At 42.1% G+C, this 25,066-nt stretch overlaps 4 protein-coding genes and 8 non-coding genes across 16 annotated transcripts; 10 read left to right on the top strand and 2 right to left on the bottom strand.

The window, feature by feature from the left end:
- Positions 1–128: 128 nt before the first annotated feature.
- LOC124015249 (apoptosis regulator BAX-like) lies at positions 129–8,431 on the bottom strand. Of its 3 annotated transcripts, XM_046330336.1 has the most exons (6): positions 8,129–8,426; positions 3,652–3,700; positions 1,943–2,107; positions 1,706–1,841; positions 1,380–1,484; positions 129–1,271 (listed from the first exon to the last, which is right to left on the bottom strand). In XM_046330336.1, exons 1-6 carry the CDS (start codon positions 8,157–8,159, stop codon positions 1,173–1,175), a joined length of 585 nt encoding a protein of 194 aa, XP_046186292.1. In that variant the 5' UTR covers positions 8,160–8,426; the 3' UTR covers positions 129–1,172. The 3 variants fall into 3 exon arrangements, with proteins under 3 accessions (XP_046186292.1, XP_046186293.1, XP_046186294.1); XM_046330337.1 differs by lacking the exon at positions 3,652–3,700 and having other exon boundaries at positions 8,129–8,431; XM_046330338.1 differs by lacking the exons at positions 3,652–3,700; positions 8,129–8,426 and adding an exon at positions 7,911–7,986.
- Positions 8,432–8,452: 21 nt separating this feature from the next.
- LOC124015352 (40S ribosomal protein S11-like) lies at positions 8,453–11,487 on the top strand. Its single transcript, XM_046330530.1, has 4 exons — positions 8,453–8,501; positions 10,173–10,294; positions 11,029–11,104; positions 11,357–11,487. The coding sequence occupies exons 1-4, from the start codon at positions 8,453–8,455 to the stop codon at positions 11,485–11,487; spliced, it is 378 nt and encodes a 125-aa protein (XP_046186486.1).
- LOC124016560 lies at positions 9,996–10,079 on the top strand. Its single transcript, XR_006835372.1, has one exon. It is a non-coding gene; the product is annotated as a small nucleolar RNA SNORD35 (small nucleolar RNA).
- On the top strand, positions 10,439–10,520 carry LOC124016563. The gene has a single exon (XR_006835375.1). It is a non-coding gene; the product is annotated as a small nucleolar RNA SNORD35 (small nucleolar RNA).
- LOC124016557 lies at positions 11,180–11,262 on the top strand. The gene has a single exon (XR_006835369.1). It is a non-coding gene; the product is annotated as a small nucleolar RNA SNORD35 (small nucleolar RNA).
- Positions 11,488–11,624: 137 nt separating the features above from the next.
- On the top strand, positions 11,625–11,708 carry LOC124016561. The gene has a single exon (XR_006835373.1). It is a non-coding gene; the product is annotated as a small nucleolar RNA SNORD35 (small nucleolar RNA).
- Positions 11,709–11,732: 24 nt separating this feature from the next.
- On the bottom strand, positions 11,733–20,435 carry LOC124015248 (apoptosis regulator BAX-like). 2 transcript variants are annotated; one of them, XM_046330334.1, is made up of 6 exons: positions 20,209–20,435; positions 15,283–15,331; positions 13,418–13,588; positions 13,165–13,300; positions 12,837–12,941; positions 11,733–12,728 (listed from the first exon to the last, which is right to left on the bottom strand). In XM_046330334.1, the coding sequence occupies exons 1-6, from the start codon at positions 20,237–20,239 to the stop codon at positions 12,630–12,632; spliced, it is 591 nt and encodes a 196-aa protein (XP_046186290.1). In that variant the 5' UTR covers positions 20,240–20,435; the 3' UTR covers positions 11,733–12,629. The 2 variants fall into 2 exon arrangements, with proteins under 2 accessions (XP_046186290.1, XP_046186291.1); XM_046330335.1 differs by lacking the exon at positions 15,283–15,331 and having other exon boundaries at positions 20,209–20,430.
- Positions 14,423–23,111, top strand: LOC124015250 (40S ribosomal protein S11). Of its 2 annotated transcripts, none has more exons than XM_046330341.1 (5): positions 14,423–14,446; positions 21,316–21,456; positions 22,091–22,166; positions 22,431–22,560; positions 22,895–23,111. In XM_046330341.1, exons 1-5 carry the CDS (start codon positions 14,444–14,446, stop codon positions 23,016–23,018), a joined length of 474 nt encoding a protein of 157 aa, XP_046186297.1. In that variant the 5' UTR covers positions 14,423–14,443; the 3' UTR covers positions 23,019–23,111. The 2 variants fall into 2 exon arrangements, with proteins under 2 accessions (XP_046186297.1, XP_046186296.1); XM_046330340.1 differs by lacking the exon at positions 14,423–14,446 and adding an exon at positions 20,397–20,535.
- On the top strand, positions 21,139–21,222 carry LOC124016559. Its single transcript, XR_006835371.1, has one exon. It is a non-coding gene; the product is annotated as a small nucleolar RNA SNORD35 (small nucleolar RNA).
- On the top strand, positions 21,588–21,669 carry LOC124016564. Its single transcript, XR_006835376.1, has one exon. It is a non-coding gene; the product is annotated as a small nucleolar RNA SNORD35 (small nucleolar RNA).
- Positions 22,243–22,325, top strand: LOC124016558. The gene has a single exon (XR_006835370.1). It is a non-coding gene; the product is annotated as a small nucleolar RNA SNORD35 (small nucleolar RNA).
- On the top strand, positions 22,704–22,787 carry LOC124016562. The gene has a single exon (XR_006835374.1). It is a non-coding gene; the product is annotated as a small nucleolar RNA SNORD35 (small nucleolar RNA).
- Positions 23,112–25,066: the final 1,955 nt, after the last annotated feature.

Consider the following 25,066-nt stretch of genomic DNA (forward strand, 5'->3'; position numbering starts at 1 on the left):
TCCATTTGCTGATCAATAGGAAAGATTCAATCCAACTCCTACTGGACACTGTTTAGATATGCTTCCAGTTGAGAATTAGGGTACAAGCAAGGCAGTAGTTTTAAATGAATCTCATTCACACCCCACAATCTTGTCACAGCTTAATAAGGATCACAATCCATAAAACTTTTTTATTTTATGTTCATATTACAACATACAAAAACAAACAAATGTCACTGCAAAAAGATTGTTTTGGGGGACAAGAGTTTTACAAAAGATATAGAAAAAGTGAAAAAAAATTGAATATTTGAATATCAAAGCAATTTATTGTAGAAAAGAAAAAAGGACCAAGGCACTGACAACTTAAAAGAAATAAGAAAGTTTCCTTATTTGAACACATTAACAAGGTGTATAAAAAGAGCATTTGATTGTGAAGGATTATGGTATGGTCTGCTTTTAAATAGCCCACCATAGAATACAGTACTTTGAATACTATGCTGAGAGAGAGGTAAACATCTGTGAGAGAAGGACAGTGCTGTGTGTCTGCAGTAGAAATGCGTGCACGCGCACACACACGTACTTGGAACATCTGTTGATCCTATGATCACACGTAAATAAATCACACACACACCAAAATGCAAACTCCAGCAAAGAGATTACCATGAAGAGAAGGAGGGAGAATGATCAGATAGGAAAAAGGAGACAATGGAAGAAAAGTGCAAAAGAAATAAAGCACAGGAGGAAAGCATAGGAGATTCTCATGCTTAATAAGACCTGGGGGGAAGATATCATTAGACTTAACAACAAAATGTCATGCAGCGACTTGTTTGTTTGCAAGAAATAAAAAAATAAATTAATTAAAAGATGTGCCCTGGCCAAGTCTCTACACACTCTTTCCATCCTTCTCTCCTGTGTGTGCGGTCAAGAGCTGCTCACATATTTCAGCGTAGGGAACAGAGGCAAGAAAAACCTTGAATCTGACTCAATCCTTTGCCATTGATGGATGGAGGGTGGGAAAGAGGAGTGGTCCAAACGTTGCTGCTTTTCCATCCACAACTATTTTTCCTCACATTTTCCTTCCCCCGAAACAGTTCCCATTTACCCCCACATGTCTACCTCTACTACCCAGTTTCCCCCCCAGTCTTATGCCCCTCCCCCCCTTTGTCCTTTCTTCTCTCAGGCTCTCCTCCCCCTCACATCTTGCGGATGACCAGCACAGTAGTAAGAACTCCAGCGAGGAACACCCCCACGGTCTGCCAGGTGGGAGTGCCAAAGTAGGAACGGATTCCCTCCTAAGAATTAGGAAGAGACACCATTGTCTTCAACCATCACCACAATTTCAAAAAGACATCTGTAAAAAACATGTCAATGTGGGGAAAGCACATCTACGGATTCCTTACCCAGCCACCCTGATCCCTAATCCAGTTGATCACATGATCTCGCAGGTAGTCTGTTGCCCAGCTGATAATGGTTCTGATGATGTCGGGGACCTTGGTCAACAGAGCCTGAGGAGAGAAAGACGATGCAGTCTTATTGCACAGCGAAGAAGCCAACTCATCCCAAAACATGTAAATTGCAGTTCCATTCCAAGCGCTGCGATTTACAAAAGTGACTCTATTCCGACTGAGATGAGCCGTTTCCTTTGTCTAACAGAGGACAAGAGAGCACGAGAATGATTGAGAGAGAAAGGAGAACTAAATAAAATACTACCACTCTCCACCCTCACCTTGATGACCAGCCGACAGGCAAAGTAGAAAAGTGCCACCACCCTGCCCCAGTTGAACTTCCCATCAGAGAAGATCTCACGGGCCACTCTCATAAAAACATCATGGCTGGGCTGGAGTGCAGTATCATTTAACATACTGAAGGGGAAAACAAGAGATGCTCTGAGTATTGTACAAACTCAGGGGTTCAATTTAAGCAAAGAGCTGGAGTCCCTTTCTAAGTCCTTGGTTTAAGATACCTTTGGAGTTGTGTATTGCCATCCAGCTCATCTCCAATCTGCTGCAGGCACAGGGCCAGTTTCTTGTGGTTGGGGTCACACAGCTCACTCCCGCCCAACTGGGTCCGTGTCACTGACAACTGAGTACTGCTGTCAGCATGGCGAAGAACCCGCTCGTAGATGAAACTGCGAAGAGAGGGTCCCGGGTAAACAACTAACTAGTATATTTTGATCCTTGTCTGATAACTCAGGCTGTAACAAACAATTAAACTGGTAGTGGGGAGAACAAGTATTTGATAACCTGCAAAATCGACAGTGTTTCCTACTTACAAAGCATGTAGAGGTCAAATTTTTTATCATAGGTACACTTCAACTGTGAGACAGAATTATAAAACAAAAATCCAGAAAATCACATTGTATGATTTTTAAGTAATTCATTTGCATTTTATTGCATGACATAAGTATTTGATACATCAGAAAAGCAGAACTTAATATTTGGTACAGAAACCTTTGTTTGCAATTACAGAGATCATACGTTTCCTGTAGTTCTTGACCAGGTTTGCACACACTGCAGCAGGGATTTTGGCCAACTCCTCCATACAGACCTTCTCCAGATCCTTCAGGTTTTGGGGCTGTCGCTGGGAAATACGTACTTTCAGCTTCCTCCAAAGACTATCTATTGGGTTCAGGTCTGGAGACTGGCTAGGACACTTCAGGACCTTGAGATGCTCCTTACGGAGCCACTCCTTAGTTGCCCTGGCTGTGTGTTTTGGGTCGTTGTTATGCAGGAAGACCCAGCCACGACCCATTTTCTTTGAGACTGTGGTCCCAGCTCTCTTCAGGTCATTGACCAGGTCCTGCCGTGTAGTTCTGGGCTGATCCCTCACCTTCCTCATGATCATTGATGCCCCACGAGGTGAGATCTTGCATGGAGCCCCAGACTGAGGGTGATTGACCATCATCTTGAACTTCCATTTTCTGATAATTGCGCCAACAGTTGTTGCCTTCTCACCAAGCTGCTTGCCTATTGTCCTGTAGCCCATCCCAGCCATGTCCAGGTCTCCAATTTTATCTCTGATGTCCTTACACAGCTCTCTGGTCTTGGCCATTGTGGAGAGGTTGGAGTCTGTTTGATTGAGTGTGTGGACAGGTGTATTTTATACAGGTCTTTTAAGTCTTTTAAACAGGTAACGAGTTCAAACAGGTGCAGTTAATACAGGTAATGAGTGGAGAACAGGAGGGCTTCTTAAAGAAAAAACACTCAATCAAGAAAAACTAACAGGTTTGTGAGAGCCGGAATTCTTACTGGTTGGTAGGTGATCAAATACTTATGTCATGCAATAAATGTAAATTAATTACTTAAAAATCATACGTGATTTATGTTTTAGATTCAGTCTCTCGCAGTTGAAGTGTACCTATGTCAGTAGAATGAAAATACACACCAGAACCATATACCTTGCAGATCTCTAAAAAGTCTGGTAAACAATATTTCCCTGTGGATATTTTGTCCCAAATTCCGAGCGTCTGAAGGACAAACCACACAGACAACCGGTAATGCAAGTATCAATGAAAATTGATTCAACATTCTGGCTTGTAAGGAACATTTACACAATTTGGCACTCCAATGTTTCAGGCTATATGTACCAATTAAATGGTGTATTACAGCCTGATTAAATCAGACAAATGTGAATAAAGATCTAATTGAAGAGTAAACATGAAAGTATACTCACTCTGTCAGTAATGTTCTTCCCAGTTCTAGTACCTGATCAGTTCCATTACCTGAGAACACAAAGCAGCACTGGAGTCAGTACTACCAGGACATAAACCAAGGGCAGGTAGAGGTCATTTAAGACCATGCCTATGTGTGGGTAGTCTGGCAAATACTGAATTCTTGAAGTCCTCCTGACTGAGTCACGTGGGTAGCGTCAGCCGGGCTAATGTATGCGTGTCTGTCAAATCGAAACTGGGCCGTCATAAAATATGCTGTAATGTTCTAAACATGTTTGGAATGTGACACACAAAGATATTCTTGAACAAGTAGCTACTGAAGTATGCATGTCTCATGACCAGTTCAGTGTGACATTAATTAATGTAAAACAGTTAAAACACCAGCTGGCTCATTTTCAGAAGTTGACTTGTCAGCTGACATTAGTAACAGCTGGACTGGTCCAAGATGTACTGCAGTTAGGCTAGTTGTCTATGATGTTTCTGGAATGACAACAATTAAGTACAAAGACTCAGACTGCCACATCTGGCCCTCCCACCCCTACAGGAGGGCAGCTCCCACTCAGCCCAGTCCAAGCACTTGTGTCCAAGCACCCTAATGGTGGAACCAGCTTCCCCCTGCCCATCTTCTGAAAACCAGTGAAACCCTACCCCTTTAAAGAGTATCGTAAATAATCGCACAGCACTCCCCCTACTTTAGAAGGAAAAATGTACTTTCCTATGATATAAGTGCACTAACTGTAAATCATTCTGGATGAGCTCATCTGCTAAATTACTCAAATGCTAATTAAACACAGCTAGCTAGCACTCAAATACTAATCTGACTAATCAGTCTGTAATACACAATTAATTGGTATATACAGCCTGAAACAAATGCCTGCAAAATCATGTAAATATTCCTTTCCAGAATGTTGAATAAACTTTAATTTAATTTAAACTTACTATACCGATTGTCTGTGTGGTTTGTCCTTCACCTGCTCGAGATTTGAGACAAAATATCTCCAGGAAAGTGTTGTTTAACAAACTTTAGAGAGCTGGTAGGTACAGTTGAAGTCAGAAGTTTACATACACCTTAGTCAAATACATTTAAACTCTGTTTTTCACCATTTCTGACATGTAATCCTAGATTAAAATTCAATCTCTTAGGTCAGTTAGGATCACCACTATATTTTAAGAATGTGAAACGTCAGAATAATAGTACAGAGAATCATTTATTTCAGTTTTTATTTCTGTCATCACATTCCCATTGCCTTCAAATTGTTTAACTTGGGTCAAATGTTTTGGGTAGCCTTCCAAAAACTTCCCACAATAAGTAAAGTGAATTTTGGCCCATTCCTCCTGACAGAGCTGGTATAACTGAGTCAGGTTTGTAGGCCTCCTTGCTCGCACACACTTTTTCACTTCTGCCCACACATTTTCTATGGGATTGAGGTCAGGGCTTTGTGATGGCCACTCCAATACCTTGAATTTGTTGTCCTTAAGCCATTTTGTCACAACTTTGGGAGTAATGCTTGTAAAATGAGAACTTGTTCTCATCTTGCCTACCTGGTTTAATAAAGGTGGGAAAAAAATGCTTGGGGTCAATTTCAATTTGGAAGACCCATTTGCGACCAAGCTTTAACTTCCTGACTGATGGCTTGAGATGTTGCTTCAACATTGTAGCGGTATTTATTAAGAGATGGGTAAAGAAAGATTTTGTTCGGGCGCCAGGCAGGTATTAACCCTGCCGAAAGGAAAAGAGTAGAATAGAGAGAGTACCACTACCAGACCCACACACATCAGCAGAAGAGACTGCCTAGAGTGTAGCCTGTTTACCAGATAGCCAGTGGAGAGAAAAAAGAATACACACCATATAAAACCCACATCACAGCACAGGGGTAACCCAACCACGAATACCTCATACAATAATACTAATACTAATAATGGCAGAGCAATTCAACAGCAACTTCATACAAGAACGAACCCAGTCATCAACATAGGATTTGCAATAATCTGTATTATTTTCTAGTGGATGAGTGCAGAGGGTATGAATGTGGGGGGTGTTCATCGACACAACAAAGGCCTTAAAAATGTCCACAGTCTTCTCGGCCACATGTCATTAGTACACCCACCTCAATACAGTTCACATAATATACAACTTGCAAGTAACCTACTAAAATGTCCATCCAAATACTTCTGGCAGGGAAATAATAGTCCAGCTCTAATGAACTTCAATGGGCAGTGCATTTAACAAATAGAGAGTCTGTTGCAGGGTAAAGCACTGGAATGAGAGCGAAGAGAAAGAGAGAGAAAAAGATCAATCTTAGCTGTGGTCTTCAGGCCTGCCGGTGTCTGACTGTCCAATGGTTTGTTAAAGTTTCGCAACAATGTTGCTACTAATCCATGCAATACATAACTGGCGCGGTTCCAAACAAAAACAACCCCGATCTAAAGCGATCACACCGATGATGGAGTTAAATACTTTATAAACTACAAACGCTGAAAACTATACTGTACTCTATATCATCGACTGCATCCTTATGAAATACATGTATCACTAGCCACTTTAACTATGCCACTTTGTTTACATACTCATCTCAATATGTATATACTGTACTCGACACCATCTACTGTATCTTGCCTATGCTGCTCTGTACCATCACTCATTCATATATCCTTATGTACATATTCTTTATCCCCTTACACTGTGAATAAGACAGTAGTTTTGGAATTGTGAGTTAGATTACTTGTTGGTTATTACTGCATTGTCGGAACTAGAAGCACAAGCATTTCGCTACACTCGCATTAACATCTGCTAACCATGTGTATGTGACAAATAAAATTTGATTTTATAATTTTACTTCATTATGAAGCCATCTATTTTGTGAAGTGCACCAGTCCCTCCTGCAGCAAAGCACCCACACACCAAGATGCTGCCACCCCTATGCTTCACAGTTGGGATGGTGTTCTTAAGCTTGCAAGCTTCCCCCTTTTTCCTCCAAACATAACGATGTTCATTATGGCCAAACAGTTCTATTTTTGTTTCATCAAACCAGAGGACATTTCTCCAACATCACAATCTTCGTCCCCATGTGTGGTTGCAAACCATAGTCTGGCTTTTTTTAATGCCGGTTTTGGAGGAGTGGCTTCTTCCTTGCTGAGCGGACTTCCAGGTTGTCAATATAGTACTTGTTTTACTGTGGAAAAATATACTTTTGTACCCGTTTCCTCCAGCATCTTCACAAGGTCCTTTGCTGTTGTTCTGAGATTGATTTGCACTTTTCACACCAAAGTACATTCATCTCTAGGACACAGAACGAGACTCCTTCCTGAACGGTATGACAGCGGTGTGGTCCCATGGTGTTTATTCTTACGTACCATTGTTTGTACAGATGAACGTGGTACCTTCAGGTGTTTGGAAATTGGCTGAACCAGACTTGTGGGGGTCTCCAATTTTTTTCTCTGAAGGAAGTCTTGGCTGATTTCTTTTGATTTTCCCCATAATGCCAAACAAAGAGGCACTGAGTTTGAAAGCAGACCTTAAAATACATCCAACATCAAATGATGTCAATTAGCCTATCAGAAGCTTCTAAAGCCATGACATCATTTTCTGGAATTTTCCAAGCTGTTTAAAGGCACAGTCAACTTAGTGTATGTAAACTTCTGACCCACTGGAATTGTGATACAGTGAATTATAAGTGAAAGAATCTGTCTGTAAACTATAGTTTGTTAACAAGAAATTTGTGGAGTGGTTGAAAAATAACTTTTAATGACTCCAACATAAGTGTATGTAAACTTCCGACTTCAACTGTATATGGTTCAGTACCACGGTAAAGGTTGTTTTATATAGGATATTCGCTTTACTCGTCAATAGCTATTGAACCAAGCATGCCATGACAATTAAAATGTTCTAAATCAGATTTAGGATGGATAATAATCCAGAGCATTTTCTGTATGAATTTCAAATTCTGTTCAGATAACAATCTTCAAAAAAATGTAAGATTTACACACAAAAAAAGTTGTCGATTGCTCTCCATCCTCCCCTGATTAAGAATATAACGTTACAATACTCCATGTAATGGCACGTTTGGTTCAATAGCTATTGACGAGTGAAAACCGAATATCCAAAACAAATGTTTGGGCTGTATATGTAAATACCAATGAACTGTTTATCACATACAGGCTTACAAGCTAGCTTGATGAGAAAAGGAAACAACTGTAACACTTTTCCCCCAGTTGAACAGCTAGATAAGAATAATATAGCTTTCCTAGGTAGCTAGCTTACCCAGTCATGTGTACGGGCATGTTTCAGAGATGGGATGGGTGTTATGTTAGTTCGTTGACTGGCTAGCTCGACGCGGCTAGGTCCAACCAACAACAAAAACCAATTATTTAACAAGTAAGCTAAATCGTGACAAATACTTTTCGTTCCGGCTCACGAGAATTACGATATCAGTACCACGGTTCCGTATCGATCATGTTTATCATAGTCATGACACTTACCTGAATCGCCTCCTCCCGACAGCGCTGCCATCTTGTACTAAGATTACTTTGAGTCTGCGTCCGCCTGCAGTCATGTGACATATGTTTACAGTACCAGAGGAGTGGCTTCGTTTTGCTCGTTCACGAATTCCAGCTTGCAAAAGCACTATGTAGAAGGCCAATAATATTTATGTGTAGTCAATTTACAAAATACTTAAATTACAGCAAGTTTAATGAGCAATGAATACAAATATTTTGACACAAATGGAATCCAACGTTCCGCTTCTGTCTTGCCCTTTCTTAAACGTCATATCCGGTCCTTTCTGACTTCTGTCCGTCACGCGCATGCTTAGTTCTCTTTACGACTCGGCTGGCAAAGATGGCGGACGCACAAGTACGTTCAGCAAAACAGCGTGGCGAAATGAATGTGCTTTTTTGATAGAAAAAAGGTATCATGGCGTACAATGAGTAGCCTCATTTTAGCGGAAAAGCATGCGATTGAAATCTCTATGTAGACTGGGCCCTTAATGGTTTTATGGTTCCAGGCCCGGTGCTGTGTGGAACGCGTTGTCGGAGATCCAGCTAGGACGTTTGCTAACTTGGCCTTTACAGCGTTGGGCGTATGCTTCATCTGTAGTTTATAATCGAAGTATACTGATTTATGGCAAAGTTAATAAATAGAACATGTCATTGCTAGATACATGTATGCGCGAAAAGCACAGTCCTCTAAGAGCGGAAATCTCGTTACCGGGATCAAATTCGACAACATCCGGTTAAATCGGAGCGCGCCGAATACAACATCTTAGCATTAAACATTCATAAAAATACAAGTGCCTTACATCGTTTAAAAGATGAACTTATTGTTAATCTTTCCGTTTTATCAGATTTCAAAAAGTCTTTACGGGAAAAGCATACCATGTGATTATTTTAGGACATCGCCCCACTTACAAAAGCATTAAACATTTTCCAACCAAGCAGAGGCGTCACTAAAGTCAGAAATGTCTTTAAAATAAATCACGTCCCTTTTGAAGATCTTCCTCACGGTCCCAGCTACATAACAAATGGTACTTGTGTTCAATAAAGTCAGTTTAGTTGATTCACTTGATTCAGTAAGCCACCTGTTTCCTTCGTTCAAAATGTATACAAATGAGTCACAAAGGTTACAATAAACTTCTTCCAAACAACTCAGACAGCGTTTCTAATCAATCCTCAGGTACCCTAATATGTAAATAAATACTTAGGAAAACTACAAATTCTAGCTAATATTTTCCAAAAAACAAGCCTGGAACTCTTTCTAAAGACTGACATCTACTGGAGGCCCTAGGAACTGCAATCTGGAAGGTATTATTTTGATATTCCCATAGGCAGCCATTATGAGTGGTGAGCTCAAAATAAAAATATATTCCCAGATGGATTCTCCTTAGGTTTTTGCCTGCTATATCAGTTGTGTTATACTCAGACATGATTTTAATAGTTTTGGAAACGTCAGTGTTTTCTATCCAATTCTACCAATTATATGCATAATCCTAGCATCTGGGCCTGAGTAACAGGCAGTTTAATTTGGGCACGTCAGTCATCCGAAATACTGCCACGGGCCCACAAGTTAAGGTACTGATAAAGCCTAATGCCCATAGGTTAGTTTTTACGCTATATTGGCTGGCTAAAGCTGTCTACTTTCTCAACTTGTGGATTCCAAATGTCATGGACTTTATACGGCTATTGTTTTTAGCTACCAAGTTATTTTGCTATGCTTTTGATTATAGCTAGCTCTGACTTTTCTTAGCTTTCATTATGGTCAACTTCATTGATAGTAAGTCATGCTAGTACATCCTATCCGATCACTGCTTCTCTATAGTCAGGTCTATTTCAAAATGCACATTGATTTACCTGCAAGTGATGTTTTTCTCACGATGGTCTTCCTAGCCTATGAGGTTCTGACGACACTGCCTAATGGCAACACTGATGCAGTGTAACTTGAAGATGGGTATTTTGAGCTCCATGATGGAGCGACATGTTACTCTGCATAGATCAGTTTTTGACCTGGTGTTATGTATTTTCCCCACAGACAGAGGGCTTATCAGAAGCAGCCAACCATCTTCCAGAACAAGAAGCGTGTTCTGGTTGGTGAAGGTGGCAAGGAGAAGCTACCACAAGCACTTTGGGCTAGGCTTCAAAACCCCAAGAGAGGTAACTTACCCAACGACCTAAACTATCCTAAAACTACAATTGTGCTCCTTATGGGCAGTATGATTCATTTGTTGAATTGTCTTTGGAATACAGCCTTGTCTCTTGTAGTCAATTAGCTTGAATGGTTAACTGCTCTTTGCAAGCTGCAAATGATGTTTTTCTCACGATGGTCTTCCAAGCCTGAGGCTCTGACGACACTGCCTAATGGCAACACTGATGCAGTTATAGGGCTTTTGGCATCCATACTGAACAAAAATATAGATGTAACCTGTTGGTCCCATGTTTCATGAGTGGAAATAAAAGATCCCAGAAATGTTCCATATGCACAAAAAGCTTATTTCTAGAAAATGTTTAAACTTGTTTAAATCAAAGGATTTCTCCTTTGCCAAGATAATCCATCCACCCATGGCATATCAAGAAGCTGGTTAAACAGCATGATCATTGCATAGGTGCACCTTGTGCTGTGCACAATTAAAGGCGACACTAAAATATGAAGTTGTCACAATGCCACAGATGTCTCAAATTGGGGGAGCTTGCAATTGGCATGCTGACTGCAGGAATGTCCATCAGAGCTTTTGCAAGAAAATGGAATGTTAATTTCTCTACCATAAGCTGCCTCCAATTGTAGGGAATTTGGCAATACGTCTAACCATCCTCAACTGCAGACCACATGTAACCATCGTCTGAGACCAGCCAGATTTGCAGAGAACCTAACATGTATTTTGTTTCTACAGGCTATTGATGGCATTTACATTGACAAGAAATGCCCCTTCACTGGAAATGTCTCCATCCGTGGTCGTATCCTCTCCGGTTCGTCTTTACATTTCCTTGCTGTTTATTGTTTTTGGTTTGGATGTAAAACAGTTAGCTTTGTTCTCACTTTACTGCAAATGATGTTTTTCTCACGATGGTCTTCCAAGCCTTCTGGTTATGACGACAATGCCTTATGGCATTACTGATGCAACGACCCAAACCCCCTGCTCACCCTATTCAACGGTCTACTCCTATCCCTAGATCAGTGCTTCGATGTATTCTAAGATTGACCTGATTCTGCCTTTTCAGGTGTGGTGACCAAGATGAAGATGCAGAGGACCATCGTCAGAGGTGACTACCTGCATTACATCCGCAAATACAACCGCTTTGAGAAGAGGCACAAGAACACGTCGGTCCATCTCTCACCTGCCTTCAGGTAAGAGGATCTCTGTCATACTGTTGATCCTTTCCAACCGCTCTTCCTTGCATGTTTTTTCTGACTAGGCTGTATCCAATAATTGGCTGATTGTGCCTTTCCTACTGCGCCAAGTTCTATTAAATCAGATTTGATGTTGGCTGCAAATGATGTTTTTCTCACGATGGTCTTCCAAGCCCATGTGGCTCTGACGACACTGCCTAATGGCAACACTGATGCAGTTGTTATACCAAGAAAAGCACGGCTTAATAATGATCGATCCATAAATCATTTATTTTATGTTCATATTAAAACATACAAAACCAACAAATGTCACTGCAAAAATATTCTGGGGGACAAGTGTTAAACGATAGAAAGCGAAGAAATAAAAAATATCAAGGCAATTTATTGTAGAAAAGAACCAAGGCACTGACAACTTAGAATAAGAAAGTTACCTTATTTGTTAACACATTAACAAGGTGTATAAAAAGAGCATTTGATTGTGAAGGATTATGGTATGGTCTGCTTTTAAATAGCCCACCATAGAATACAGTACTTTGAACACTATGCTGAGGTAAACATCTGAGAGGACAGTGTCTGCAGTAGAATTGCACAAACACGTACCTCCAACATCTGATCCTATGGTCACACAAATGATCTGACACCCCAAAATACATATAGTAAAGAGATACCATAAAGAGAGGGCGGGAGAATGAATGATCAGATGGGGAAAAGGAGACTCAATGGAAGAAAAGTGCAACAGAAATAAAGCACAGTAGATTCTCATGGATAATTTGTCATCAGTTCATAAGACTTAAGCAACAAAATGACATGCAGTGACTTGTTTGTAAGACATAAAAAATTCATTAAAAGATGTACCCTGGCCGAGTCTACACACCTCCTTCTCTCCTGTATGTACGGTCAAGAGCCGCTCACATTTTCAGCGGTGTAGGGAACAGCGATAAGAACCTTGACTCAATCCTTTGCGATGGAGGGCAGGAAAGAGGAGTGGTTGATCAGGACCAAATGTTGCCCTTTTTCCATCCAACTTTTTTCCCCTCGCCTTTTCCTTCCCCAGAAGCATCTTCCATTCACCCTCAAATGTCTGGCTCTACTACCCAGTCTTATGTCCCACCTCAATGTCCTTCTCTCAGGCTCTCCTCCCCCTCACATCCTGCGCATGACCAGCACAGTGGTAAGAACTCCAGCGAGAAACACCCCCACGGTCTGCCGGGTGGGAGTGCAAAAGTAGGAATGGATTCCCTCCTAAGAATTAGGAAGAGACACCATTGTCTTCAACCATCACCACAATTTCAAAAAGACATCTGTAAAAAACATGTCAATGTGGGGAAAGCACATCTACGGATTCCTTACCCAGCCACCCTGATCCCTAATCCAGTTGATCACATGATCTCGCAGGTAGTCTGTTGCCCAGCTGATAATGGTTCTGATGATGTCGGGGACCTTGGTCAACAGAGCCTGAGGAGAGAAAGACGATGCAGTCTTATTGCACAGCGAAGAAGCCAACTCATCCCAAAACGTGTCAATTTCAGTTCCATTCCAAGCGCTGCGGTTTACAAAAGTGACTCTATTCTGACTGAGATGAGCCCTGTTTCCTTTGTCTAACAGAGGACAAGAGAGCACGAGAATGATTGAGAGAGAAAGGAGAACTAAATAAAATACTACCACTCTCCACCCTCACCTTGATGACCAGCCAAGAGGCAAAGTAGAAAAGTGCCACCACCCTGCCCCAGTTGACCGTCCCATCAGAGAAGATCTCACGGGCCACACTCATAAAAACATCATGGCTGGGCTGGAGTGCAGTATCATTTAACATACTGAAGGGGAAAACAAGAGATGCTCTGAGTATTGTACAAACTCCAGAGGTCAATTTAAAGTGAATATCTATTCAAGCAAAGAGCTGAGTCCCTTTCTAAGTCCTTGGTTTAAGATACCTTTGGAGTTGTGTATTGCCATCCAGCTCATCTCTAATCTGCTCCAGGTACAGGGCCAGTTTCTTGTGGTTGGGGTTGGGGTGACACAGCTCATTCCCGCCCAACTGGGTCCGTGACACTGACAACTGAGTACTGCTGTCAGCATGGCGATGAACCCGCTCGTAGATGAAACTGCGAAAAGAGGGTCCCGGGTAAATAACTGGCTCCACAATATGAGCTAATCTTCCTGCCATCCAGGACCTATATACTTGGTGTCAGAGGAAAGCCCAAAAAAATTGCAAAAGACTCCAGCCACCCTGGTCAGATTGTTCTCTCTGCTACAGCACGGCAAGCAGTACCGAAGCGCCAAGTCTAGGACCAAAAGGCTCCTTAACAGCTTGTACCCCCAAGACAAAAGACTGCTGAACAATTCATCAAATGGCCACATGGACTACTTACATTGAACCATATACCTACCGGCTCTCTAAAAAGTCTGGTAGAAATCTTCTTATGGATCAGTGTCCCGTCTACAGGACAGTTGTTGCTCAATATGCATAATGTGACTACGTCGTTTTACACAACTTTTTCCCGGTACATGTCTTATACGGGCAGAAAGCTTATTCCTGTTAATGTAACTGCATTGTCCAATTTACAGTAGCTATTACAGTGAAAATACCTATGCTATTGTTTGAGTGCATAACAAAACACTTATCACGGCGACAGGTTTGATACATTCCTATCTGAAGGTAAGTAACGTACTTGCATGATGTAATCTTGCTCTGATTTGTCATCCTGAGGGTTCTAGAGATAACATTTTTTGATAAAAATGTAATGTCCATATAGTATGCACAATCGATTTTATTTCCACTCGTTCAACTTGCAAAGAAAGATATCTGAAAATCGAATGCAATTGTGGTAAAGACTTCAAAGAGACAACATTCAAGTTCTCTGTTCCCCCCAGCCTGACTGCTGCTCACTCTGGCTCCACAACAAACCACCGCCCGGCCCTCTAGAGATGTCAATACCTAGCCAGCCTACAATTAGAGGATGGTAAGTGCTTTACAGCAGAAAGAGACTTGGGACCAGCAGCACAACGTTGTGTAGAAAGGGTTTCTAAATACTTAGTGTGTACAATTTATTTCTTAACTTTGTTTGTGTTGGCTGCTAACTTGGCCCTTAAATATTTCACTGCGTTTGGAGATATTGGATCAGCATTCTTGTCACATCTCCTGTTTAGTACATTTTATGTTGGGTAGCTAATGATCCATCATGTATGACATTACTGGGAGTGTGTAAATGTGTATATTTTATTAGTATAGCATCTTTGTATGTTTACTCTAGTTAAAAGTTTTTACATTTGCCACTTGGGAAAATCTTGAGGGATACCTGGATGACTTCATACTAAATGTCAGGTTGCTTACTCATTCTTGAAGTGATCAGTCTGGAACTTTGCACATACACTGTTGCCCTCTTGTGGACACCATCTAAATTACCTCCAGCTTCCTAGCTGAATGTGTGGTTTTTCTTTTCATGTCAAAGATAATGCAACAACTAAAAATAACGTTTTTTTCTTATCTTATACCAGATCTGTGTTCTCCTACATTAATTTCGCGTTTCCTTTCAAATGTTATCAAGAATATGCATATCCTTGCTACAGGCAGTTAGATTTGGATATGTCATTTTAGGCAGAAATTGAAAATGGCCTGCTCTTAAGGACAAACCACGCAGACAACCGGTAGTAAAAATGTGATTTTAAGGAACATTAACAGCTCCGATGTTTCAGGCTGTATGTACTAATTAAATTGTAAATTGTATTACAGCCTGATTTAAATCAGACGAATGTGAATAAAGATCAAATTCAGGAGTAAACATGAAAGTATACTCACTCTGTCAGTAATGTTCTTCCCAGTTCTAGTACCTGATCAGTTCCATTACCTGAGAACACAAAGCAGCACTGGAGTCAGTACTACCAGGACATAAACCAAGGGCAGGTAGAGGTCATTTAAGACCATGCCTATGTGTGGGTAGTCTGGCAAATACTGAATTCTTGAAGTCCTCCTGACTGAGTCACGTGGGTAGCGTCAGCCGGGCTAATGTATGCGTGTCTGTCAAATCGAAACTGGGCCGTCATAAAATATGCTGTAATGTTCTAAACATGTTTTGAAATGTGACACACAAAGATATTCTTGAACAAGTAGCTACTGAAGTATGCATGTCTCATGACCAGTTCAGTGTGACATTAATTAATGTAAAACAGTTAAAACACCAGCTGGCTCATTTTCAGAAGTTGACTTGTCAGCTGACATTAGTAACAGCTGGACTGGTCCAAGATGTACTGCAGTTAGACTAGTTGTCTATGATGTTTCTGGAATGACAATTAAGTACAAAGACTCAGACTGCCACATCTGGCCCTCCCACCCCTACAGGAGGGCAGCTCCCAGTCCAAGCACTTCTGTGTCCTAGCACCCTAATGGTGGAACCAGCTTCTCTGTGAAAACAACAGTCCCTGCCCATCTTCTGAATACATCACACCCCACTAGTCTGATGAATCAGTCTAATACACGATTATGGAAGGCGCACAGTACAACATGGAACTCTGTTCCTCTTCAAGTAACTGACGCAAGCACAAAAATTCCATTTAAACACCTTATGGAACAGCGGGGACTGTGAAGCAACACAGGCATACACAATAACATGCGCACCAAGGAAAATGGCGCTGGAGGGGTAGGCTGCCGTTTTATCGGCCCAACCATGCTATATTTTTGTTTTGTGTTGTTTCTAACTTGTCTTGTACATAATGTTGCTGCTACCGTCTCTTATGACTGAAAAGAGCTTCTGGACATCAGAACTGGGATTACTCACCTCAAATTGGATGAGTAGTTATTTTTTAATGAGTCTGACGCAAGGGATTTTCTACAAACACCCGACCAGTCCCCGATCCCTGTGATTCGCTGGAGAAGGACACTGAGATTTAGGCAAAAGATCAGGGTGCTTTGCGAGGATCAGGCGACGAGTGGCTAATCTTCCATCCTGCTGGCTAATGTTAAATTGCTGGAAAATAAATGGGATGAACTGAAACCATGTATATCCTACCAACAGGACATTAACTAATATCTTAAGTTTCACCGAGTCGTGGCTGAAGGACGACATTAAGAACACACAACTGGTGGGTTATACACTATCGTCAGGACAGAACAGCAGCTTCTGTTAAGACAATGTACGGGGGCCTATGCATGTTTGTAAACAATAGCTGGTGCATGATATATATAAGGAAGTCTCAAGGTTTTGCTCACCTGAGGTAGAGTATTTCACGGTAAGCTGTTGACCACACTACCTAGAGTTATCTGTATTTTTCGTAGCTGTCTACATACCACCACAGACTGAGGCTGGCACTAAAACCACACTCAATGAACTGTATTCCGCCATAAGCAAACAGGAAAACGTTCATCCAGAGGCGGCGCTCCTAGTGGCTGGAAACTTAAATCAGTTTTACCTCATTTCTATCATAATGTTAAATGTGCAACCAGAGGGGGAAAAAAAAAGTCTAGACCACCTTTATTCCACACACGTGTACAAAGCTCTCCCTCCATTTTGCAAATCTGACCATAACTATCCTTCTGATTCCTGCTTACAAGCTAAAATTTAAGCAGGAAGCACCAGTGACTTGGTCTATAAAAAAGTAGTCATATGAAGCAGATGCTAAACTACAGGACTGTTTTGCTAGCACAGACTGGAATATGTTCCGGGATTCTTCTGATGGCATTGAGGAGTACACATCAGTCGCTGGCTTTATCAATAAGTGCATCCAGTATGTCGTCCCCACAGTGACTATACATACATACCCCAATCAGAAGCCATGGAATACTGGCAACATTCGCACTAAGCTGAAGCTACCGCTCTACCCTTACTAACCCGGAAGCTTATAAGAAATCCTGCTATGCCCTCCAACGAACCATCAAACAGGCAAAGCATCAATACAGGACTAAGATCGAATTGTACTAAACCGGTTCCGACACTCGGATGTGGCAGGGCTCGCAAACTATTACAGACTACAAAGGGAAGCACCGCCGAGAGCTGCTCAGTGACACAAGCCTACCAGACGAGCTAAATAACTTCTATGCTTGCGTCAAGGCAAGTAACACTGAAATATGGCAAGTAACACTGAAACAGACATCAGCTGTTCCAGACAACTGTGTGATCACGCTCTTCTCAGCCAATGTCAGTAAGACCTTTAAACAGGTCGACATTCACAAGGCTGTTGGGCCAAACGGATTACCAGGACATGTTCTCCGAGCATGCGCTGACCAACTGGCAAGTGTCTTCACTGACATTTTCAAACTCTCCCTGTCTGAGTCTGTAATACCAACATGTTTCAAGCAGACCACCATAGTCCCTGTGCCCAAGAACACTAAGGTAACCTGCCTAAATGACTACCGACCCGACCCGTAGCACTGAGATCTATAGCCATGAAATGCTTACATCAACACCATTATCCCAGAAACCCAAGACCCACTCCAATTTGCATACTGCACCAACAGATCTACAGATGATGCAGTCGCTATTGCACTCCGCATTGCCCTTTTCCACCTGGACAAAAGAAACCCCTATGTGAGAATACTATTTATTTACTACAGCTCAGTGTTCAACACCAAAGTGCCCTTAATGCTCATCACTAAGATAAGGACCCTGGGACTAAACACCTCTCTCTGCAACAGGATCCAGGACTTCCTGACGGGCCACCCCCAGGTGGTAAGGGTAGGTAACACATCCGCCCCGCTGATCCTCAACACAGGGGCCCCTCAGGGGTGCGTGCTCAAATCCCTCCTGTCCTCCCTGTTCACTCGACTGCACGGCCAGGCACGACTCCAACACCATCATTAAGTTTGCTGATGACAACCTGATCACCGACAACGATGACACAGCAAACCTCTCCCTATATGGCCCGGTACATCACCAGGGCCAAGCCTGCCATCCAGGACCTCTATACTAGGCGGTGTCAGAGGAAGGCCCTAAAAATTGCCTAAGGCTCCAGCCACCCTAGTCATAGACTGATCTCTGCTTCCGCACGGCAAGCAGTACCAGAGCGCCAAGTCTAGGTCCAAGAGGCTTCTACCCCCAAGCCATAAGACTCCTGAACAGCTAATCAAACGGCTACTTGCATTGCCGCCCCCTCTCTTCTATGCTGCTACTACTGTTATCTATGCATAGTCACTAACTCTACCTACATATTACCTCAATTACCTCGACATTGGTGCCCCTGCACATTGACTATCGTTACAGTCTGTATATAACCCCGCTATTGTTATTTACTGCTGCTTTTTAATTGTTATTCTTATCTCTTACTTTTGGGGGAGGGGTAATTTCTTAACGGCATTGTTGGTTAAGGGCTTGTAAGTAAGCATTTCACTAAGGTATATACCTGTTGTATTCGACACGTGACAAATACAATTTGATTCGACTCTACACACATGTACACATGGATTTTGGACTGTAGATATGTGGTAGTGGTGGAGTAGGGGCCGGAGGGCACACAGTGTGTCACGAAATCTGTGAATGTATTATGTTTTTGGAGGCTGACTGGCTCATGTTCAGGCAAATGTGAAATAAGTGCACTCAGGCTATCCAGAAGGCCAAAGTCAATTACTTTAAGGAGCAGTTCTCTCTCTGGGTCTAACCCCCAAGAAGTTCTAGAAAACTGTTAAAGACCTGCAGAATTAACCCTCCTCACAGCTGCCCATCTCCCTTTAACATTGATGTGGTTGTTACTGACAAGAAGCACATGGCTGAGCTCTTTAATCACCACTTCATTAAGTCAGGATTCTTATTTGACTCAGCTATGCCTCCTTGCCCATCCAACATCTCATTTCCCACCCATTCTAATGTGACTAGCAACTGAAACTTGACACCCCAAAAAACATCTAGGTTAGATGGTTTAGACCATTCTTTAAGGCTGCTGCCCCTATCATCGCCAAACCAGTCTCTCCTTTCTGGGGGGGGGGGGGGGGGGTCCCATTGCTTGGAAGGCAGCCATGATTCATAAGCTGATCCTAAATGTTATAGGCCTTTTTCTATTTTGCCCTGATTGTCAAGCGTTGGAAAACCTTGTCAATAATCAACTGACTGGCTTTATTTTTATTTACTTTTACCCCCTTTCGTGTTATCCAATTGTTAGTAGTTACAATCTTGTCTCAATCTAGTGTAAAACGAAGCCACTCTCTGTTACCATTTTATATATGGGCTCCTGAGTGGCGCAGTGGTCAAAGGCACTGCATCTCAGTGCAAGTGGCGTGACTACAGTCCCTGGTTCAAATCCCCTGATTCAGAATATACAATATTCATTGTCATGGCATGCTTGGTTCAATAGCTATTGGACGAGTGAAAACCGAATATCCAACATAAAACAAATGATTGGGCTGTCGTAAATCGCATTTGTAAATAAGAACTTGTTCTCAACTAGCCTACCAAGTTAAATAAATCATATACATATACACAACTTGTTTATTACTGACTATCACATACAGGCTTTTAAGCTAGCTTGATGAGGAAACAAGTTAACTAACACTTTCCCCCAGTTGAACAGCTAGAAAACAATAATGTAGCTTTCCTAGATAGTTTACCAAGTTATGTGTTAGGGCATGTTTCAGAGATGGGATGGCTGGGTGTTATGTTAGCTGGTTAGCTCGACACGCCTGGGTCCAACCGGCAACAAACAATAGTTTCGTGACAAATACTTTTCGTTCCGGCTCACGATAATTACGATATCAGTACCACGGTTCCGTATCGATTGTGTTTATCATAGTCATGACACTCACCTGAATCGCCTCCTCCCGACAGCGCTGCCATCTTGTACTAAGATTACTTTGATTCTGCTTCCGCCTGCAGTCATGTGACATTCCAGCTTGCAAGAGCACTATGTAGAAGGCCAATACAATTTATGAGTAGTCAATTTACAAAATACTTAAACTACAGCAAGTTTAATTAGCAATAAATATAAATATTTATAGACACAAATGGAATCCAACGTTCCGCTTCTGCCTTGCCTTTCTTAAACGTCATATCCGGTCCTTTCTGACTTCTGTCCGTCGCGCGCATGCTTAGTTCTCTTTACGACTCGGCTGGCAAAGATGGCGGACGCACAAGTACGTTCAGCAAAACAGCGTGGTAAAATTAATGTGCTTTTAGATGTTTAAAAATAAACATCATGCCAATGTAGCTTACAAGAAATAACGTTTGTTAAGCGAAAAGCATGCGATTGAAGTATATCGAAGTAGACTGGGCACTTAACGGTATTATCTACTTCGACTATCACGTTCCAGGCCCTGTGCCGTGTGGTGAGCTTTGTCGGAGATTCAGTAGGAAGTTTTTCTAACTAGGCCTTTACAGCATTGGGAGTATTCTCCATCTGTAGTTGATATTGATTATTGATTTATGACAGAGTTGATAACTAAAACATGTCATTGCTAGATAAATGTATGTGCGAGGAGCTTGGCGTACTGCAAAAGCTATAGCAGTTAGGTTAGTTTATACGCGAATATGGCTAGCTAGCCACCCGTTAGTTGACTAAACTCAGCGGTCCTCTTAACTGGTATATTCCAAATGTTATAGACTTGTATGGCTATTATTTAGCTAGCTACCTAGTTTTTCAGAACTTAAATTATGGTCCGCTTCATAGATTTTAAGTCTTGCTAGTGCATCATGTCTGATCTACTGTTTCTCTGTAGTAGCTTCTATTTCGATTTACCTGCAAATGATGTTTTTCTCACGATGGTCTTCCTAGCCTATGAGGTTCTGACGACACTGCCTAATGGCAACACTGATGCAGTGTAACTTGAAGATGGGTATTTTCAGCTCCATGATGGAGCGATGTGTTACTCTGCATAGATCGGTTTTTGACCTGGTGTTATGTATTTTCCCCACAGACGGAGAGGGCTTATCAGAAGCAGCCAACCATCTTCCAGAACAAGAAGCGTGTTCTGGTTGGTGAAGGTGGCAAGGAGGCCAAGGAGAAACTACCACGCTACCACAAGAGCGTTGGGCTAGGCTTTAAAACTCCAAGAGAGGTAACTTACCCAACAACCCAAACTATCCTAAAACTACAGTTGTGCTCCTTATGGGCAGTATGATTCGTCTTTGAATACAGCCTTGTATCTAGTGATCAATTAGCTTGTATGGTTAACTGCTCTTTGCAAGCTGCAAATGATGTTTTTCTCACGATGGTCTTCCAAGCCTGAGGCTCTGACGACACTGCCTAATGGCAACACTGATGCAGTTATAGGAGGGCTTTTGGCATCCTTACTGAACAAAAATATAGATGTAACCTGTTGGTTTCATGAGTGGAAATAAAAGATCCCAGAAATGTTACATATGCACAAACTTATTTCCATAAAATGTTGTTTGCAAACTTGTTTACATCCCTGTAAGTGAGGATTCATCATTTGCCAAGATAATTCATCCACCCGTGGCATATCAAGAAGCCGATTAAACAGCATTATTACACATGTGCACCTTGTGCTGTGCACAATTAAAAGCCACACTAAAATATGAAGTTTTGTCACACAACGCCACAGATGTCTGAAATTGGCGGAGCTTGCAATTGGCATGGTGAGTGCAGGAATGTCCACCAGAGCTTTTGCGAGAAAATAGAATGTTCATTTCTCTACCATAAACTGCCTCAAACATATTTTGTTTCTACAGGCTATTGATGGCACTTACATTGACAAGAAATGCCCCTTCACTGGAAATGTCTCCATCCGTGGTCGTATCCTCTCCGGTTCGTCTTTACATTTCCTTGCTGTTTATTGTTTTTGGTTTGGATGTACAACAGTTAGCTTTTGTTCTCACTTTACTGCAAATGATGTTTTTCTCACGATGGTCTTCCAAGCCTTCTGGTTATGACGACAATGCCTTATGGCATTACTGATGCAACGACCCAAACCCCCTGCTCACCCTATTCAACGGTCTACTCCTATCCCTAGATCAGTGCTTCGATGTATTCTAAGATTGACCACACATTGACCTGATTCTGCCTTTTCAGGCGTGGTGACCAAAATGAAGATGCAGAGGACCATCGTCATCAGACGTGACTACCTGCATTACATCCGCAAATACAACCGCTTTGAGAAGAGGCACAAGAACATGTCGGTCCATCTCTCACCTGCCTTCAGGTAAGAGGATCTCTGTCATACTGTTGATCCTTTCCAACTGCTCTTCCTTGCATGTGTTTTTTCTGACTAGGCTGTATCCAATAATTGGCTGATTGTGCCTTTCCTACTGCGCCAAGTTCTATTAAATCAGATTTGATGTTGGCTGCAAATGATGTTATTCTCACGATGGTCTTCCAAGCCCATGTGGTTCTGACGACACTGCCTAATGGCAACACTGATGCAGTTTGGCCTACCTATCACATGAGATGGCACATTGGTTGATGTCATACCTCCAAAAGCAGTGCCTCGGTCACTTCAGGAATATGCTCCAATAATTCCCTCCTTTTCTCTGCAGAGACGTCTCCGTCGGAGACATTGTTACCGTCGGAGAGTGCCGACCCCTCAGCAAGACAGTCAGGTTCAACGTCCTCAAGGTCACAAAGGCCGCTGGAGCCAAGAAGCAGTTCCAGAAGTTCTAATCTAGGATGTGCAGGAGATGAGACCAATTGACAGGAGGGCTTTCTTTCTAGGCTGACCTGCTCTGTTGTATCTCAAATAAAGAATGTTCTGTATCTTGTTCTTCTGGCCTGTCTTTTGTAAAATAATTGTAATGGCTGAGGCTGACAGTTCTTTCCGTTGGTGTCTCCAACCACTGGGCCATTTGTCCGTCTTTTTAAAAGCCTGAGTTTTTCTTGTTCAGTGAGCTAGCTGCTCCACAAATGTATAGGTTCTTACATAAATGTAATTGTAACCCATATCAAATGTAATGTCACATGCGCTGGATACAATGGACTTCACCTTACAGTGAAATGCTTGCTTACTATCCGTTAACCAACAATACAGATTTAAGAAAAGTATTTACTAAATAGACTGAAGTAAACAAAGAAAATAGAAATAACAGCAACACGGTAACAAGGCTATATAGGGGCTACCCCGCAGGGGTACTGGTTAGTTGAGGTAATTCGGGTAATATGTATATGTTGAAGTGAAGCTAGCATTAGTGTAAAAGGGGTGAACGATCTTCATTTATCCACCATCTTTGTAAATCAGTCCTTGATTTGATGGGAAGCATGAACATCAGCAGTGGAACTGGCATCAAGGTCCAGATTTGAATTCTCCTGTATTAGGCTTACAACCAGCACTTGAAGTTGGATGGAATTGGAAGAAAAAAACAAACATTATACACAATGTCTCTGTATTTACTACACTGCTCAAATAAGGGGAACACTAAAATAACATCCTAGATCTGAATTAAATATTCTTATAAAATATTTTTTTCTTTACATAGTTGAATGTGCTGACAACAAAATCACACATTATCATTGGCAATCAAATTTATCAACCCATGGAGGTCTGGATTTGGAGTCACACTCAAAATTAAAGTGGAAAACCACACTACAGGCTGATCCAACTTTAATGTAATGTACTTAAAACAAGTCAAAATGAGGCTCAGTAGTGTGTGTGGCCTCCACGTGCCTGTATGACCTCCCTACAACGCCTGGGCATGCTCCTGATGAGGTGGCAGATGGTCTCCTGAGGGATCTCCTCCCAGACCTGGACTGCCAACTCCTGGACAGTCTGGTGCAACGTGGCGTTGGTGGATGGAGCGAGACATGATGTCCCAAATGTGCTAAATTGGATTCTGGTCTGGGGAACCGGCGGGCAAGTCCATAGCATCAATGCCTTCCTCTTGCAGGAACTGCTGACACACTCCAGCCACATGAGTTCTAGCATTGTCTTGCATTAGGGGGAACCCAGGGCCAACCGCACCAGCGTATGGTCTCACAAGGGATTTGAGGATCTCATCTCAGTACCTAATGGCAGTCAGGCTACCTCTGGCGAGCCACCCCACACCATGACCGACCCACCGCCAAACCGGTCATGCTGGAGGATGTTGCAGGCAGCAGAACGTTCTCCTCCACGGCGTCTCCAGACTGTGTCACGTGCTCAGTGTGAACCTGCTTTCATCTGTGAAGAGCACAGGGCGCCAGTGGCGAATTTGCCAATCTTGGTGTTCTCTGGCAAATGCCAAACGTCGTGCATGGTGTTGGGCTGTAAGCACAACCCCCACCTGTGGACGTCGGGCCCTCATACCACCCTCATGGAGTCTGTTTCAAATCACTATCACTATTCTATGGAAAGACGAGACTCTCGCGAACACAATGGTTTTGCTCTACGACTCCCACCGGACTCGTCTGAAGTCGGCAAAGCTGATGTGCCAACTTCTTTCTAGCTTCAGACCCATTCTGGGCTAAACTAATATGAACCCACTGTGGAAATGGGAGACTGGCGATATCCCACAGACACTTCATTCCTTATTATTTATTTTCTGACTTGTCTTTTTTGCCATTTATGAATGTGTTATTCAATGCATTTCTATGGGCTATATTAAAGGACAAATTACATATTTTATCCGTTATTTTTTTATACTTAAAGGGGTCCTAAAATTCCAAATAAAATTAAAACAACTCCAAATGGTATCTGAGTAGAGATTAAACCCATGTATACTGAACAAAAATATAAATGC

The sequence above is a fragment of the Oncorhynchus gorbuscha genome, linkage group LG26 (assembly GCF_021184085.1).
Source record: "Oncorhynchus gorbuscha isolate QuinsamMale2020 ecotype Even-year linkage group LG26, OgorEven_v1.0, whole genome shotgun sequence".
NCBI classification, from domain to species: Eukaryota; Metazoa; Chordata; class Actinopteri; order Salmoniformes; family Salmonidae; genus Oncorhynchus; species Oncorhynchus gorbuscha.